Consider the following 17,666-nt stretch of genomic DNA (forward strand, 5'->3'; position numbering starts at 1 on the left):
AGAGTGAGTTCCAGGACAGGCTCCAAAACTACACAGAGAAACCCTGTCTCAAAAAACCAAAAAAAAAAGGAAAAGAAAAAGGAAACTAAAAATAAGAAAAGGTAACAAGCACCAGGCACTGTAGCACACACCTTTAATCCGAGCACTCAGGAGGCAGAGGCAGGCCAATCTGAGTTCAAGACCAGCCTGGTCTACAAAGTGAGCTGCGTGAATAGCCAGGGATACACAGGGAAATTCTGTCTTGAAAGAAAAAAAAGAAAAAAAAAAAAAAAAAAAAGAGGAAGAGGAGAGGGAGGGAGGGAGGGAGGGAGGGAGGGAGGGAGAGAGGGAGGAAGTTGGTTGGTTGGTTAACAAGAAAGCTGAGGATCTAGCTCAGTGGTAGATCACCTGCCTGCTATGCATGAGACCCTAGGTCCAATCCCCCAGTACAAGAAGAAAAACAACTGAGGAAGACAAAGAGGCTAGATGTAATGGTATATACACCTATAATCCTAGCACCTAGGAAGTGGAAGAAGGCACATCAAGAGTTCAAGGCCAGCCTCAGTTATATAGCAAGTTTGAGTTGAGGCTAGCCTGGGCTACACGAGACCCTGTCTCAAAAGAGAGAGAAAGAAAGGGAAAGGAAAAAGATAACAAGAGATAAGAAGGATCAAAAGAAGACATTTTTAATATGGCAGGGGGAAAAATGACAAGGAATCAAACATTATCCTGTGATTTCAAGACTGGATGATAAAGTATTTCATATAAAAATACACACACATTTATATAACTCAAGTAGCATTTATAAAATGGCCATGACTTAGCATCCTTGTCTATGATTTCAAAAACCACTATAGAGCCTTAATTGCTATTCTATGTAAAATGCAAATACAGTGTTTTCCTTATCTGAACACTCACCAACCAAAGGTAAAGTTTGAATTTCAAGTGTTTAAGTCAATAAAACTGCCATTTTATTTCATTTGGTTTTTCAAGACAGGGTTTCTGTATAGCCCTGGCTGTCCTGGAACTCACTCTACAAACCAGGCTGGCCTGGAACTCAGAGATCCACTTCACTTGCCTCTGTCTCCCAAGTGCTGGGATTAAAGGTGTGTGTGCCACTACTGCCCGGCTAAAACTGCCATTTTATAAGAAGCAAATTAGAGTGATTTAACACAATGATTCTACAAAAACCAATTAAGAGACTACAACAGTCAATCATTTTGAAAGGAAAAGCTGATTTACAAAAGAAAGATTCCAGATTTGATATATCTGTGAGATTTGAGGAGTCACTAACAGGGCAGGCATAGCAACACATGCCCAAAATGCCCGCACCAGGAAGGCTGAGGCAAGAACCTCCAGTTCAGGGACCTCCAGTTTTAAGCTATGCAGCAAGACCCTGTCTCAGAAAGCAGTCACCACCAGAACAGGGAAAGAACGCTGGACTCGGTCACATACAGTGAGCTCAGGGGTTTTTCGTTTGGTTGGTTGGTTGGTTGGCTGGCTGGGTTGGTTTGTTGTTGTTGTTTTGTTTTTGTTTTTTAAAAAGTTATGTGCCAACAAGATAAACTGAGAATGAAACACTGTGTGATTTTCAGTATTAAAATTCTGGGCATAGGAGAAGACTTATGCATACATCAGCCTGTTAACATCAGTTGCACATACACACAGATAGAATATATGAAATACAATCTATCTTTCTATTTTTGTCACTGTTTAACTGTTTAACATGGACATAAATTCTTCAAGTTAATCCTTTCTCAAAAGAAAGGAAAAAAGAGCCTGCATTCATATAGTTTTAGAAAAGACACTTCATACTCTCTGAACCTCAGTTTCATCTTTAAAAGGGTAACAATTTATTCTTAAGATCACATATAGATTTAAGAGATAAAGGTTCTTTGTAAACTACAAAGCACTATGCAAATTTAAGGTGTTATGCTACTCTAAGGCACCCAGAACTATAGAACTTTTGAGAGGTAACATACAGACACAGGGGCCGGGCGTTGGTGGCGCACGCCTTTAATCCCAGCACTCGGAGGCAGAGCCAGGCGGAATCTCTGAGTTCCGAGGCCAGCCTGGGCTACCAAGTGAGCTCCACGAAAGGCAGAAAGCTACACAGAGAAACCCTGTCTTGAAAAACCAAAAAAAAAAAAAAAAAACAAACAAACATACAGACACAGAAATCCACAACAGACATGCAATCTCCCACACTGAGACAATTGCTGCTGGGCTATTTCCTTGAACTTTTAAAAGGTTTTATGATCCATCTATTTAAATATCAAAATGTTTTCAAATTCCTATGAACAAATAGTGAAGTTTTACATGATACAGAAATGAGTTCTCATATACAAAACAGTTTTTCTATAGCTAATTCAGACTTAAACATAAGACAGATAAAGACCTAGTCATACAATCCCTGCAATTTGGACTGCCAAATGCATTCTTTGATAATTTTAACATTATAAATTTTTTTTACAGGCTTTATAGATATCTAGCAATCTCCAGATATTCGCTCTCAGAAATCACTTGCTTTGATATACAGCACAGCATTTTAAATGGTGCTTCCCTCCTCCATTTCTGGTATTTTACTTTTGCTAAGTAATGAACATCTCTAGATTCCTATTTTAAATCGGCAATAAGCTCCTCAAGGACAAAAGCATGTCTTTTTGTGTCCTTTAAGGATAAAAAGTATAGAGCTGGTTCAGCTATGGCATTAATCCACACATATTTAGCAATATTCTAGCTAACTCATGCTGTAGATGTTGTACCTACATTTAAGAGCTATTATTCACATCATGTTACACATAATCATCTTTTTGTGTGTGTTAGTTGTGTGGTATATGCATGTTCAAGGACACATAGGTACACCTGTATGTGCATGCATATGGAGGCCTGATGCTGTCTGGCATCAGGAATCTTTTTGTTGTTGTTGTTTGTTTGTTTTGTCTTTGTTTTTCTAAGACAGGGTTTCTCTGTGTAGCTCTGGCTGTCCTGGAACTCACTCTGTAGGCCAGGCTGGCCTCGAACTCACAGAGATCCGCCTGCCTCTGCTTCTGGGTGCTGAGATTAAAGGTGTGCGCCACAGAGCCCAGTGGCATCGAGTATCTTCCTCAGTCACTTGCCACCTTACTCATGGGTCTCTCCACCAAAACCAGAACTCAATGACATGGATGGTGGAACTACAAGTTCACTGCCATGCCTACCCAGCATTTAGATGGGTGCTGGGGATCTGAACTCCTGTTCAGCAAACACTTTATCTACTGAACCGTCTCCCCAGTCACCACTTAGGGCTATCTTTGCTCTTCAAGACAACCAATAAGAAATTAAAAGTTACTCAAGGGAAAAAAAAAATTTCAAATGATTACATGAAAAAAATGGCTTGCTGAATATTAAAAGGATGTTTGAAGCTAGATTAATATTTGAAAATCAGCCAGGCATTGTGGCATGTGCCAGTAATCCCAGCTACTGGAGAAACTTGGGCAGAAGAGTGGCATGAGGCCAAGAGTTCAAGGCTAGCCAAGATAACATAGCATGCCTTTGTCTTACAAATAAGTTAAAAAAATTAACAAAGGACTTGGTGTGGTGGGGCACTCTCAGAATCCCAAAACTGTGAAGGTAGAGACAGGAGATCAACCGTTCAAGGCCAGCCTCAGCTATGAATCGAGCTCAAGCCCACTCAGGGCCATGTAAGAACCTGCTCAGAAATTAAAAAGAAAAAAAAAAAAAACAAAAAAAACAAAAAAACCAGAACTCCTACATTGTTCCGTTAAGAAACCAAGATCTGAGCTGAGGATGTCGTTCAGTTGGTCGAGTACTCGCCTACCGTTTATAAAGCCATGGCACCCTCATTACTCCATGAACCACCTGAACTGAATGCAGCGACACACGCTCAGTAGGCAGACACAAAAGGATCAAGGCCACAGCGACTTTGCCGCCAGCCTGGGACACATGAGAAAATGTTATTTCTCACACATGATAACCTTCTTGTATTACAATTTGAATTGTATATTGTAAAGTGGCATGGCTAAGTTTATACTTTCTTTAAAATGCAAACATTCACCCTTAGGCTAGTCCCAAGATAAATATATTAAAATTAAATTAAAGCTTTTATTATGAAAAAATAATATCCCAGGGTGCGTAATCTTGCACTTGGGAGGCTGACAGCAGAACAGCCATCAGTTCAAGCCAGCTTGGGCTATGTAGTTAAGACCTTGCCTCAAGAATGGGGTTAAAACCCAACCTCCTCCACCACCACCACCACCACCGAAAGAACAAAACAAAACTGACTTAAAAACTTAAATAAGAAAAACATGAGGCTGGAGAGATGGCTCAGAGGTTAAGAACACTGGCTGCTCTTCCAGAGGTCCTGAGTTCAATTCCCAGCACTCATATGGTGGCTCACAACCATCTGTAATGAGATCTGGCTCCCTCTTCTGACCTGCAGGGATACATGCAAACAGAACACTGTATACATAATAAATAAATAAATCTAAAAAAGAAAAAGAAAAAGAAAGAAAGAAAAACATGCTAAAAGAAGGCTAAGCATAAAATATATCCAACCCCAACCTTATGAAAGTCACTAAGATCAGAAAGAAAAGTAGTATTTATTGGCGGTTTCCTACTTTTGCAAAGACACCTGAAGTTTAAGATACATACTGTGAGATGTTGTGTGCATACCCACATTAAGATGTGGAGGCAACACACCAAAATAATGTGAGGTAACATTAAAAACACAGTTTCCCAAGTGCTACCTTTTCAAATGACCCTAATGTATGTACTGAAAGTTACTGTACCCAGGAGAAATTCCAAGCACCTGCCAACCAAACTACCTGAAATTCATCAGCTGCAGAGTAAATGGTCCTCAGCTGCTTTTACCTAAAACGAGGGTAATACAAGAAAACTACTAACTTTGACGTGGCATCGAAATGGCCAATCATCTACCATTCCATCCTCCGGTTCCCAAAGCTCCACACAGATGTCTTACAAAATGCACGGACTGCATAGCTTGGGTCTGGAGTCTTTCCGATTTACAAGATGACTCACTGCCAGATTCCCTTCAATAATCAGCTTTTAAAGAATCATTCTGCTGATAAAACACTGAATTTTTTTTGCTTATAAAAATATAGTCTTCTCACAATTTTCCAAGAACCCATCTAGTATGTGAAAGCAGATCCAGGCATTCACTTCCTTGGGGGGGACAGGACTGCTTTCAATATCTGTTACCCCCAGAAGAATTTCACATGTTTTGAATTCTTCAGTTGAAAGAGAAGTTTTTAAACATAAGTGCTTTCTTTTATATTAATGGCTCTCTTGATGATAAAATAAAGATCAATGTAACTCTAAGCTCCAGGCTAATGAACTGCAGGGAACAGAAACAAGAAATCTGGCAAGAGCTGAGCAGAGCTCTGCTTAAAGGCTACTAGTAAAATAGACCAGCTCCCCTCCCCCACGCCCAACCCTTTAAGGTTTCAATTAAGATGGGGCCTAGTTTTACTCTTCAAAGGGGACAGAAAGAGAAAGCTGGGCTCCTGATAGCAAGTCTCTTCAGCGGGGGCAACTCTAGAATACAGACAAGAACTATTTCCTTCCTTCAGCTGACAGAGGTATGTCTCCCCCGGCCTGGTCAACACCAAATCTAAAGATAAGGAAAGTCTCATCACATACCATGCAAAAGTTGGCATCAAAACAATCAGAGTATTATTTTTTTTAAATCCAACGATGGGGTCACAAAAGATGGCATGAAATAAATCTTTTCTAAAGTCCAACACTGCGCATCTTTAATATGCCATAAAAACAAGATTTGTTTTCCCAACTTCCACTCTCCTTCCCGCTCTCTCTCCTGGATTAGTTAAGGGATGAGGTTAAGTTTAACAAGGCATACACCCTTTCAAAACTAACTCAAGTGCTCCAATTGGTGAAAAGACACTTTCAAAAAACCACAGAGGCTTCTGCAAGCCACCCAGGGTTCCTCAGAACCAACAAGAAGAGCACAAATGAGTGAAGATTCCATTACACAGAGATTATCACAGCTCCCCCCACCCCAAGGTACTCAATTAATTTTTGCCAAGTGCACAATCTGCACATCAGTGGACATCAAGGCCAGCCAGTCTTCCAGCCAATATGGACTGGGGGAACGAACCCAGGCATCAAGCTAAAAAAGAACCAATGAAAAGCTAATGCCTCTCTAAAAGGAGCCCAAGAATGAAATAACTTCACTATGTAAGGAATTATAAGACATCAAAGGTTAGATAATGGACAACAGGTGTCTTTGGAGAGAGTCACAATGAGTTCCTCCTATTTTGGGATTTCCAGTCTCAAAGCTGTATAATAACAATGATTTTTCCCCCTCAAGAAAGTCAAGACGAAAACTGGGGCTCTACTACTTAACAACTGCGAGAACCTGATGCTCTTGTACTTGCTTTTTATTTTACTTTTTTTAATCCACTAATCCCAACCTTGTGTGGGCAGATTAAAATATGGCTTGGGGCCAGATGGTTTACTGATCCATGAACACTAACTAACTGGAGATTTATTATCAAGAAGTGGAAAAGAAAAGCATCTGAATACAGGCTACCACCACGCAAAATATTCAAAGTACAAATCAAATCCAGCAGCGGGTATCACGTAACTGCAGAATCAGCCAAAGCAGAATCGTTTCTCTCATAACACTTAAAACTCAGTCTTTACAGTAACTAGATTCCAGGGGCCTCAAAGAATCGTAATTCCAGACACAGGTACTGGCTACCCTGGAGATCGTCTGTTCCTCAGACCAGTCAGAAAATTTACCACCTGTATTCTGGTCGAAGGGAACCGTAACAAGGCACTTCAGCCTACCGAACAATCTATTCTCTTTCTCTCCATTCCACAAAGACAGCATATTCCAAAAATGGAGAATCCTTTCTTTCCCGATCGAGGCCCCCTTTCTTATGGATTCACTGGGCAGGATTACTTCTCTCCAGCATGCATGGAGAGCACACGCTTCTGCTTTCACTCTTAAAAGAGGGTACCCCAACACAGATGCACCTCTTCCTTTCCTGTATTGAGTAAATGCTCTCCACCACTGCAAAATGTTCAGAGAAGTGGAGGGAAGTTGTCAGTTACTGAGTGAGGGCTCCTAAATAAACCTCCAAATATAAAGGCTGACGAGGGGTGCCTCCAATTCAGAAGTGGGACTGGGGGGGGGGGTTCCTACTCTCTGCGGAAAGGCTGCACCCCCACCCCCACCCCGCGCAGTCCCGCCTGGAACTCCCTTAAGTGCAAAGATGTGCCCTGAAGGGGAGTCTGTATTTGATTGAAGGGGTGCTCCGACTTTAATCGGGGTCGGAGGACGGTGTTAAGAAGGACCGGGAGGGACGCAGCAGTTGCTGGCGGGCGGGGTGGAGGGGGGGGTCGCCGAGGGGAAGGAGGAGCCCCCGCACTGAAGGGGGGCTCTGGGAAGAAAGGAGGGTCTGGAGGCGAGGGCTGCATGGGGGAGGGGCCGCCCGTCCGGGAGGCGGCGGCGGCGGCGGCGGGGCTGCACAGCCTCGCTGGGGGGCGGAAGGGGGGAAACCATGTGCGGGAATCGGCGGCCACCCGGAGGGGCAGCCGGGGAGCAGGGCCCCGCGGGGCGCGCACGCGCGCGCGGGAAGCCGGGGGGTCCCGGGTTGCGCACGGGGAGTGGAGGGGGACCGGGGGGGAGGGGAGTGCGAGCCCGCTGCCGGACTCACCGAGGCTGCCGGCGAAACCGTCCATCTTGCGGGGGGGAACGCGCCGGGCTCGGGGCTCAGCGGGGCGGGCGCTTCATTCAGCGCACCGACCGAGTGGCGGCCGCGGAGCCTTGACGCGCTCGTTCTCGGCGTCGCCCGACGCGGCTCCCGACGCCGCCGACTCCCGACTCCGCCGTCCGCCCGTCCGTCGTCCGCCCGTCAGCCCCGGGGTGGGTGGGTGGGTGGGTCGGTCGGCCGGTCGGTCGGTCAGTCAACCAGGTTGAGAGCCGCCTGCCCGGCCTCTCTCTCCTCTCTCCTCTCTCTCTCCCAAGCCGCAGCAGTGAGCGCCGCGCCGCGCCCCGCCCCCGCGCCCGCGCGCAGCCACGGCCCCGCCTCCGCGCACGCCGTCACGTTCCGACCCCGCCCCCACCCTCCCACGTGACGGGGCGGGGCGGGGCTTCTCGCGACACGCCCCTCCCTGTGCCGGGGCCTCTGCTGCCGCCGCCGAGGTTCCGGGAGCCCAGAGGCTCGTGGCTGCGCTCGCGTCCTGGCCCGGGTTCGCGGCCGGTGTCCGCGCTCCACCCCCCAACGGGAAGCTGGGTCTGAGTGGGTGGGAGTCATGGGCATTCTGCGGCTTGGGAAACTCAAGTCCATGGTGGGACTCTCTCCCGTCTAGTCCAGGTCTGGAGTTCTCTTGAAGGGCGATAACCCTACATGGACGCTAATAGAGGCAAACAAGTCAAGAGAATGGATTCCCCCTTCCTGAGGTTCCCCTCTCCTCTAACCAGGTGAGGAATAATAAATAGGGGCCAGACTTCTTGACCAGCTTGGGGCCAACACTACCACAACCTCAGGTTCCAGAACAGAGCACAAGCATGTAATGTTAATGCTGGAGGAAGCGTTCATCTTCACCCAGTGGTTCTCAACCTTCCTACCGCGGCGACCCTTTAATGTTGTGGTGACCCCTCCCAACCCCCAACCATAACATTATTTTCATTGCTACTTCATAACTGTCATTTTGCTACTGTTACGAATCGTCGTGTGAATATCTGATACGCAGGCTGTCCCACACAAAGGGGTCACCAACCACAGGTTGAGGGCCACTCTAATGAGGAAGGATACTGGATCTTGAGGATGAGGACATAGCCTGCCCGAGGTCATGGAGCCTGGTGGAAGTGCACCTAAAGGCCGGCTTCCTTCCTCTCCTTTTGTTTTTTCTTTCAGGATGCAAGGCCACCGTTGTATAGCAAAGCCACAGGATAGCCTGTCAGGAAACTATAGCACAGATTTTTTTTAAAGTAAGCCTGAGTTCTAGGCCCACATCGATGAAGTCACCTAACTTATATAGGCCTTGCTTTATCACTCGCAAATTCAAGGGCTAGACTTGTAGCCAACGCATGTCCTGTCTGCTTCAGTCCTCTGTGTCTATCCCCTCCTCCTTACAAAGACATCGGAATAGTTTAGGTCCCCTCTAGGTTGAAGGTTGTGCAGATGAGAGTAACAAAGAACTGGAAGGTGTTAGAGACTAAATCGGATGTGCCTTTTAAAATAACCGGTTTAAGAAAACGTAAGAATTGTAGGTTACAAAGGACAAACGGGAGGAAGAATGGAAGAAACTGGAGGCAGCAACTGTCATGATGAAAGGACTTAGAGAATGAAATGGTTGGGGTTGGGGATTTAGCTCAGTGGTAGAGTGCTTGCCTAGCAAGTGCAAGGCCCTGGGTTCGGTCCTCAGCTCTGGGAAAAAGAGAGAGAGAGAGAGAGAGAGAGAGAGAGAGAGAGAGAGAGAGAGAATGAAATGGTTGAAAAGACTGTTAAACATCCTTGAAGTCTACTTCTCCCCTTTGATGCCTCTTTAAAATCTTCCCTAAGGGCCTGCAGGCGGAACCCACAGACAGATTGCAATATCTGAGGCACTGGGTTTGCTGTTTGCTCCAGCTCTGGAAAAAAAAAAAAAAAAAGCAAAACCTTCCTTAAAAATCCAAGCAAACGTCACGGCAAAACTAGGAGGTCGGTATTGTAATTGGGACCCCGCAAGGCTGAGAGCTGGCACCGTCTGTAGAGTGCTTTCTGTGTGTGGATGAGAACCTGGGTTCACCCCAGCACCCACAGTTTTCAAAAAGCTGTGATGGAGTACATACACTTGCAATCCCAGTGCAGGGAATCCAGAGACACCTGGAGCCCTGGGGCTTGCTGGCCAGCCAGAGCTCCAGGCCGACAACACAAAGCAGGTGAGAGTTACACCCGAGGTTGACCTCTGGCGCACACACATGCACAGGCACACACAAATAAAAGGAAATGTGACCTTGGCCTTAAAAATATTTTTTTTTTCAAGACAGCGTTTCTTTGTGCAACAGCCCTGGCTGTCCTGGAACTCACTTCACAAACCAGGCTGGCCTCAAATTCAGAGATCCACCTGCCTCTGCCTCCCGAGTGCTGGGATTAAAGGCGTGCGCAGCCACCACTTGGCTAAAAGTAAATCTGAATTAAAAAGAGAGGAAGGCAATTCAGGTTTTCTTCTAGCATGGGAGACCAAATTTTTAGTTATTGATAGTTGAAGTAAAACCTGATTTCACACTTAGAGTAAGGCTATATATAGCGTTGCTACAGGTATTCTGATTGAGTTGATTTTAAAAAGGAAAATGTGCAAAGTACCGTGCATTTAAAAGTCTACAGTTTCTGCCGGGTGGTGCTGGCCTTTGATCCCAGCACTCAGGAGGCAGAATCAGCAGATCTCTGTTAGTTTGAGGCCAGCCTGGTCTATAGAGCGAGTTCCAGGACAGGCTCCAAAGCTACACAGAGAAACCCTGTCTCTAAAAAAAAAAAAAAAAAAATAAGTCTACAGTGCTGCAAAACTGAGTATGTTCCTCACAGGAGACAATGTCTGTCTTGGCTTGACATCAATGAAAACCAAATTCTCCACTGACAATGTACTTGGCTAATGACTGCAAGGATCTTCCCCCTCAACCAGCTTCTGGTTCTGTGTGTCGCAACTCTTGCTTCTCCCACACTCCTCACATCCTGCCAGTGCCAACCATATGTCCATATCATGTTATAACCTCTAGCCCTGAAACTCCATGACAGGATGCCAGCCAGGTGAGTCAGGGCAGTGGGCCACGGGAGCACTCCCAGAATCTGTTGCTAAACAGAAGTCGCCAGCAATGATTCAGTGCAAATGACTAGGGTCTGTGTGGAATATATCACTAAGCTTAACATGAAATGTATCCCCGACTCAACTTTCCGAAGCCAGATGCCCCAAATATCCGGTTATTCCGATACGGCTTGCTGGAGTGGAACACGAAACAGAGGGAAGACTGTAATGGAAAGTACACCTTCTGACAGGCTTAGCACACACTCATGCTGCAGGGCATGGTGCATCCTCTGCCACCTCCAATGGGAGGCTGAGTCCAGGAAAATCGCAAGTTCAAGGTCATCTTTAGATACCTAGCAAGTTTGAAGCCAACCTGAGCTAAATACACCCTGTAACTTTGTCTCCAAAGACAAAGCAAACAAACAGGAAAGCTGGGGACAGGCAGTAAAGAAATCTGAAGCGCAAGCATTGTTAATTTCATGATAAATCTCCCTGTGTTGGTTTTTCTTACCAAAGCAATCCAGATTTATTCTAACTAGTGAAACCAATGAAAGGTGGTTTTTTTTTTTTTGTTTTTTTTTGTTGTTGTTGTTTTAAGACTGAGACAGGAAAAATGAAATAAAAATTCAAAATGAGGACAATGATGGCTCAGTTAGGTAGGGTAAAATGTTCGATGTGTCAGCCTGAGGACTTCAGTTCAAGTCCCCAGAACCCATATAAAAAGCTAGCACTTCAGCCAGGTGGTAGTGTCACTCACCTCTAGTCCCAGCTCTTAGGAGACAGAGACAGGCAGATCTCTGAGTTCGAGGCCAGCCTGGTCTACGGAGTGAATTCCAGAGCAGCTGGGGCAACACAGAGAGACCCTGTCTGGAAAAAAGAAAAACACCTAGCACTTCAATATGAGTCTGTAGCCAGGAGGGTGGCAGGGACAGGCAAACCCAGGTGTTTCACTGGGCCAGTTAGTCAGGGTAGCCAAACTAGTAAACTTTCTAGGTTCAGTAAGAAACTGTCTTGCCAGATGGTGGTGGCACACCCCTTTAATCCCAGCACTCGGGAGGCAGAACCAGGCAGATCTCTGTGAGTTTAAGGCTAGCCTGGTCTATAGAGCGAGTTCCAGGACAGGCACCAAAACAACACAGAGAAATCCTGTCGGGAGGGCGAGGGTAGCGGGAGCGGGGGGGCCGGGAAGAGACCCTGTCTCAAGACGCAAAGAGATAGAAGACATTCAGTATGGATCTCAGGACTACATAGGAATTACTGTAATTAACAAGGCAATTCCACGACATTATCCGATGGAATGGACGGTGAGTCGCTTGACAACGCGAGGCGATATGCCGACGGATAGTACGCCGGCGTGGCGACTGGTGGAGCAGAATAATAGATTAAGCAGGAGAAGTGGGAAAGGCGAACACTTGATACTGTGTTAATCGAGGCCTGCATGACTAATGTTCTCAGCGACGGGTAATGCTAGCCCATAAAAAGAATATTCTGGCGCCAAGTCCTCGTCGGCGAGCGGAACTCAGATCGCGACCGATATAGGGACGACTAACGACCATGTTTGCGCGGAATACTGGCGATGCCCAGAGTCCGCGCGCGGGTAGCAACGATCAGGGCGATGATTTACCACGCTTACAGTGTAGGGGTTAAGGGGAGACAACTACACAGCCAGAACTATATAGGTACGTTGAGCGAGAAGCTCCGTATCCTTGGATATCACACTGCCAGGCGCCACGGACTGCAAGTCCTGGCCTCGGACTAGACCGCCGGATAAAACAGGAAATTCTATATACGGCATAGGACACGGCACGCATCCGGGTAGTATGGTCTCAAGCTATTACCCAGGCCGGCGACGCGGGGGGTACTGGGCGTTCGAGCCCTTGATGGAGTACCGCAACCGCCAGAGAGGTGGCCAGGCAGCCTCCAAGCAGACGTGGGGTAGACGTTGCGACGACGGCATTAGGATGCTTTGGCCGAACGGGCCAGGTAAGCAAGATCCGTCGGAGCACGACCTAATGGTCGGATAGGTAGCCTAGGATCACTAGGATGAGACTTCCGAAAAGCGGTAGGAAGTGATGAAGAATCGTCCAATAGGCTTGCTTCGCAAACTGCGGCCTGGCTATTGATTGAACCGGGGATACTGAACGCGCTAAGAGCTCCCGCTGATTTGGAGTCGGTTAAACTGGTTATCACACCGACAGAGGTTTTCGTGCTAATATACGCTACAGGCCAAAGCGAGGGATGGTTACAAGGATACGAAGACCAGACTGGGAATGAGTCCATTAAGCAGAGAATAATCGCTTTGGTGTCCCCAACCTTCATTTCAAAGAACATGGAGGTATCCAGAAAGGGGCCAAAAATATGTAGCAAAACTGAGTCTTAAGGGCTCTTCACATTCAGAGCCAACTAGCCAGCACGCCCCGCCAGGGCAGGTCATAGGCAGGTCGGTGATGTTACCTGCTCAGTCACTCTCGAGGCGCACATGCTGTTGATCAGCGTCCTACCACAACACTCCGACAAGTTATATACCGCTGGTGTAGCTATAGTGGCATAACCCAATACATGGTGAGAATAGAGCTGGCACCATACTAGCTCGACATCACACCACACATCACACAACACACCATAAAGCTCAGCAGATAGACACAAGAACTTAGTAAATCACGCTAACTACCCCGATAATAGTTCGCAATCTATTCATTACGTGATATGTTTATTTCTTCTACTTAACTAAGAATGACAGAACCAAACGTTACAAGAATTTCGCACATGTTGTGAGGAAGGAAGAGAGCTGTTTCTGTGTTAGCTCTTTTTTTCAAGAAATCGCCTTTGTTCAGTTTGAATCACTTATTCATGGTCCAAAGAAGCGTCGTCAGCAATGCGGCATAAGTACCAAGGTTCTTTCTTATATGCTTTTTACGCACCTTTTTGTCTATAGTCGGTACTCTAGGCAGCTTAGTCTATGGCATACAGTGGGAAACCGTTACATACTGACACACACACTCAAGGCCCGACTATCTCATCGATGACATTCAATAGAGTTAAGTTTTTCTCGAAACAAAATTCTTTTCATGTTTTACTGTCAACGATTATTATCCCGTGTTTCAGTCACTGTGTGAAAGACAGCTTCTAAAGTAATAAACACTCGGGCGTGGTGTTATAACACACACCTGGTGATAGCCGGGTGAGCATACTCTTTGACCCAGGCACGTCGGGATAGGCGCCACGACAGACAGCGAAGAGAGCGAAGAGATGGGTGGTGGTGATGTGCAGGCTTAGGGCTCCAGCTACAGCACGTAACAACAGGGACACGAGGGCAGGTGGATCGCTCTGCGTGAAGAGACACAGAGAAGCTCCAATCATAGATGTGCTCTCTGGTAATGGAGAGGTTGACTCTCGATTGGGCTTCAAGTAAATAAAATCGGAGATAGGCTAGGAAACTAGCGGGATAACTTCAGAGAGGAGACAGAGAAAGTAACAGGAGGCAGGGAGTCCACGAGGGCTCGAGCGCAGACTCGCCCTTGACAACGTAGTGAAAATGCCGGTAAGCACATTAGGCAGAGCCGCGATTATGGATGAGATCTATAAGCGAAGAGTCTTAGCAAGAATGGCGCCGAGAGAAGCCATTAAATTGATAAGCAATAATAAGAGTCTTCTGTGTTTACTTGGTTGGGTCCTGCGAACAGAGGGTGGCACACGGGTATGTGGGCAAGGCTATGGACGAGTCTAGATCACACACTGTCTTGGAAATACAACAAGAAAAGAATAGCAGGTACAACAGATTTTGCTCGGTGATATGAGTAAAGTGCTCAGTGCACAAAGCCTGGAGTCACAAGCCCATAGAAGAGATTCGGGCGATACAGGACATAATTGTTAGGCGTACGTGCGCAGAAATTCTACCGCGCATCTCCATGGTATGCTCTTCATACGTAGAAATAAGAGTATCTGATTCTATGTGATTACTGTCTAAACAAACAAACAAACATGCCCAACAAATGTGTATAAACTCCACAGGAATCAAGTATTTTATACTGTCCAGATTCTAATCCCAGCTCCATCAACATACTCGAATGCTATATTAGATACAAATCTATGTAATTAATCACAGTCACCCACACTAACCTGTGATAGAGACTCGGATTCTGTTGCCGTATGATGCAAGGAGATAGACATGTGAGAACTATCAGGTAAAGCTCCCAGCAACAGGCACATGCTGAAACACCAATTGGCTGCTAGTCACACTACATAGCACGGGGTCACTCTTCTGTGTTTGCTCAACAAGTGAGCCAGGTCGGATTGCAGTGCATCTCAGTTTAAATATTTACTAAGTAATAAAAATGCGTGGAAGGACGGGAAATTGAGCGATGTATTAAATTAACACCTTAAATGCCAGCTAACTTTTAGGGCAAAGCACGTATCGTCATTCTTCTGTTTTCCATTCTCAACGAGATGTTGCAAACTGATCTTAATTACCAGCCTATCAAAAACGAAGTATTAATAATCATGATATGGATCTTTCAGATAATGATGAATGCAGCAAGGTTATGTGATGTCTTCATACATTCTGAATACCATGGAATCATCAGTAGATTACTACCAACGACACCTGCGATCTATTATTCACTGATTTATCTTGAACTGCTTTTGGTGGGAGTAAGCGGTATTCTTTTTTCTAGTCTTTTTACATCGAAGATTTATCTTCTTTTGTTGTGTAGCGATCGGTGAGGAGAGGTGTAGCGTGTAGATTGTAGGATATCGAGTCGGGGAATTTGTGTGGTGGTGATTATAATTGTGAGGGGTGAGGGGTGGGTGGTGGGTTGGGTGTGGTGATGATGAGTGTGTCAGGAGGGTCTTGAGTGTGGGTTGGTGGGTTGTCTATGAGGATGGTGGGTGATTGGAGGGGCTGGACTGGGTTGGGTGGGCATGTGGCGGAATCTCGTGGTTGGTAGGAGGTGGGGTGTTGGGATGGGTGTTGTGTTGTGGGGATGCGGGTGTGGGTGTGGGGTGTGGGGGGGCTAGTAGTGTGTTGTTGTTTGTGTGTGTGTTGTTGTTTGTGGTTGTTGTGGTGTCGGGTGTTGGTATTGGGTGGTTTGGTTTTTGAGTGTTGTTTGTGGGTTCTGTGGAGGGGGGATGGGGTTGTTTGTGTGTTGTTGTGTTTTGTTTGTATTGTGGGTATTGGTGGTGTGGGTGCTGGTTTCGTTGTGTTGTTTGTGTTGATGTGGTTTATTGGGTGTGGTTGGGTTTATTTCATATTTATTTTTTATTATTTTTTGGTTTTGGTTTCTTTATATATTATTTGTTATTATATTGTTCGTTTTTGGTTCTATCTCTCTCGCTTTTCTCTCGTGTGCTTCTGTTTTGTTCTCCGAGGAGAGTTTCGCCTTGTATTCTTTATCTATATCTCTATCTTTTTGTCTATTCTATATTAAGTGTTGTTATATTCTTGTGGTATTTATTATTTCTTTTGTTTGTTCCTGTTATCTTTATTTTTTTTTGAGGTATTTTTTTTTTTTCTCTATTTTCTTTTTTCAGAGCGGTTGCTTTTATTTTTATTTTTCTTTTTTTCCTATTCTGCCCATTTTTGTGTGATTTTTTGTTTTATATTCCTTTTTTTTCTCTCTTATTTTTTTAATCGATTATACTAGTTTTATAAATCTCAAGGTTGGGAGGGGCGGGTATGTTTTTGCTGTGATGCTTGTTGTCTACTTTTTTTTTCGCTCTCTTTCTTGATGTTGTTTGGTGCGTTTGGCGCGTGTTTTCTTATTTCTTCTTTCTCTTTGGTTCGTTTGTGTGTCGTTTCTCTTTTCTTTTTTTTCTTTTTTTTTGTGGGGCGGTTTGTTTTCGGTTTGTCTTTTATTTCTTTATATTATCATCGTGCTCTTCCTATGGTTTTTGTCGTTGTTCTGTATTCTGATGGCCGCTCTGCGGGCGGGGTGTGCTACACTAGTCTGGCCGCTTCGTATGGTACCGCTTTCGGTCTGCTACTTGCGCGACGCTCGGTTTTCCTTTTCGACTTCTCGTCTTCATTTCTTTCCCTCTTTCTTTTTTTCTGTGAGTGTAGCTTGCTACGTCTTTATATGTCTTGCGCACTCGTCTTCAAGCTTGCTTTTCACTACACTAATTTTGTCTGATACGTATGCTAGTTCGTGCTCTCTCGCTCGCGGTGCGTGCAGTGTTGCACAGAGCGACACGTGTTGGTGTTTTTGTGTGTTTGATGGAGGTGAGTTGTTTTTCTTTTTTCATTTTATATTTTTCTTTTAGGTTGTGTTTTTTTTCTTTTGATGTTTATTATGCTTGTGCTAGTTGTGTGGTGGTGTTGGGGTGTTGGGGAGTGAGTTTTTTTTTTTTTTTTTTTTTTTAATGTTTTGTTTGTGTGTTTTGTTTTATGTTGTCTGATGATTGTTTATATGTGTGTCAGGGATTGAGTTGTATTTGTGTTGGTTATTGTGGGTGTTAGGTTGATGGGTCTGGTTGTGTATGTTGTGTTTTTGGCGTGGAGGAGGGGCGAGGCTGCGGGGGTTTTTTTTTGTGAGGGAGGAGTACTTATTCTGTTTTCTTGTACGTGTGTGGTAGCTGGGAGATTGTGTTGTGGGGGGGGTGTGGGTGTTTTTTTTTTTGTTTTTGTTTGTTTTGTGTTTTTTGTGTAGTTTTTTTGTGTGGGGTTTTTGTTTGGTGGGTTGGTTGTTTTTTGTTTTGTGTGTGGGTTGGGTTGTTTGTTTTTTGTCTATTTGTATGTATATTGTTTTTTTTTTGTTTCGCTTTTTTTTGACTTATTCGTTTTTGAGCGGGATGGAGTTTGTTTGTGTTGTGGTTTTTTTTTTTTGTTTGTATGTTTTATGTTTTTCTTTTTTTACATATTTTTACGTTTTATCGTATTATTGTATTTTCTTTTTTTTTTTATCGTTAATTTTCGTTAT

At 45.1% G+C, this 17,666-nt stretch overlaps 1 protein-coding gene across 1 annotated transcript in view; it reads right to left on the bottom strand.

Moving 5' to 3' along the window:
* The window catches only part of Eml4 (EMAP like 4), a 133,172-nt gene extending 125,283 nt beyond the window's left edge, over positions 1 to 7,889 (bottom strand). Inside the window, 1 exon segment of the mRNA XM_028892467.2 lies at positions 7,683 to 7,889. Coding sequence (XP_028748300.1) covers positions 7,683 to 7,707 — 25 coding nt within the window. The 5' untranslated portion in view covers positions 7,708 to 7,889.
* Between the last annotated feature and the right edge of the window lie 9,777 nt (positions 7,890 to 17,666).

The sequence above is a fragment of the Peromyscus leucopus genome, chromosome 22 (genome assembly GCF_004664715.2).
Source record: "Peromyscus leucopus breed LL Stock chromosome 22, UCI_PerLeu_2.1, whole genome shotgun sequence".
In the NCBI taxonomy this organism is placed as follows: domain Eukaryota; kingdom Metazoa; phylum Chordata; class Mammalia; order Rodentia; family Cricetidae; genus Peromyscus; species Peromyscus leucopus.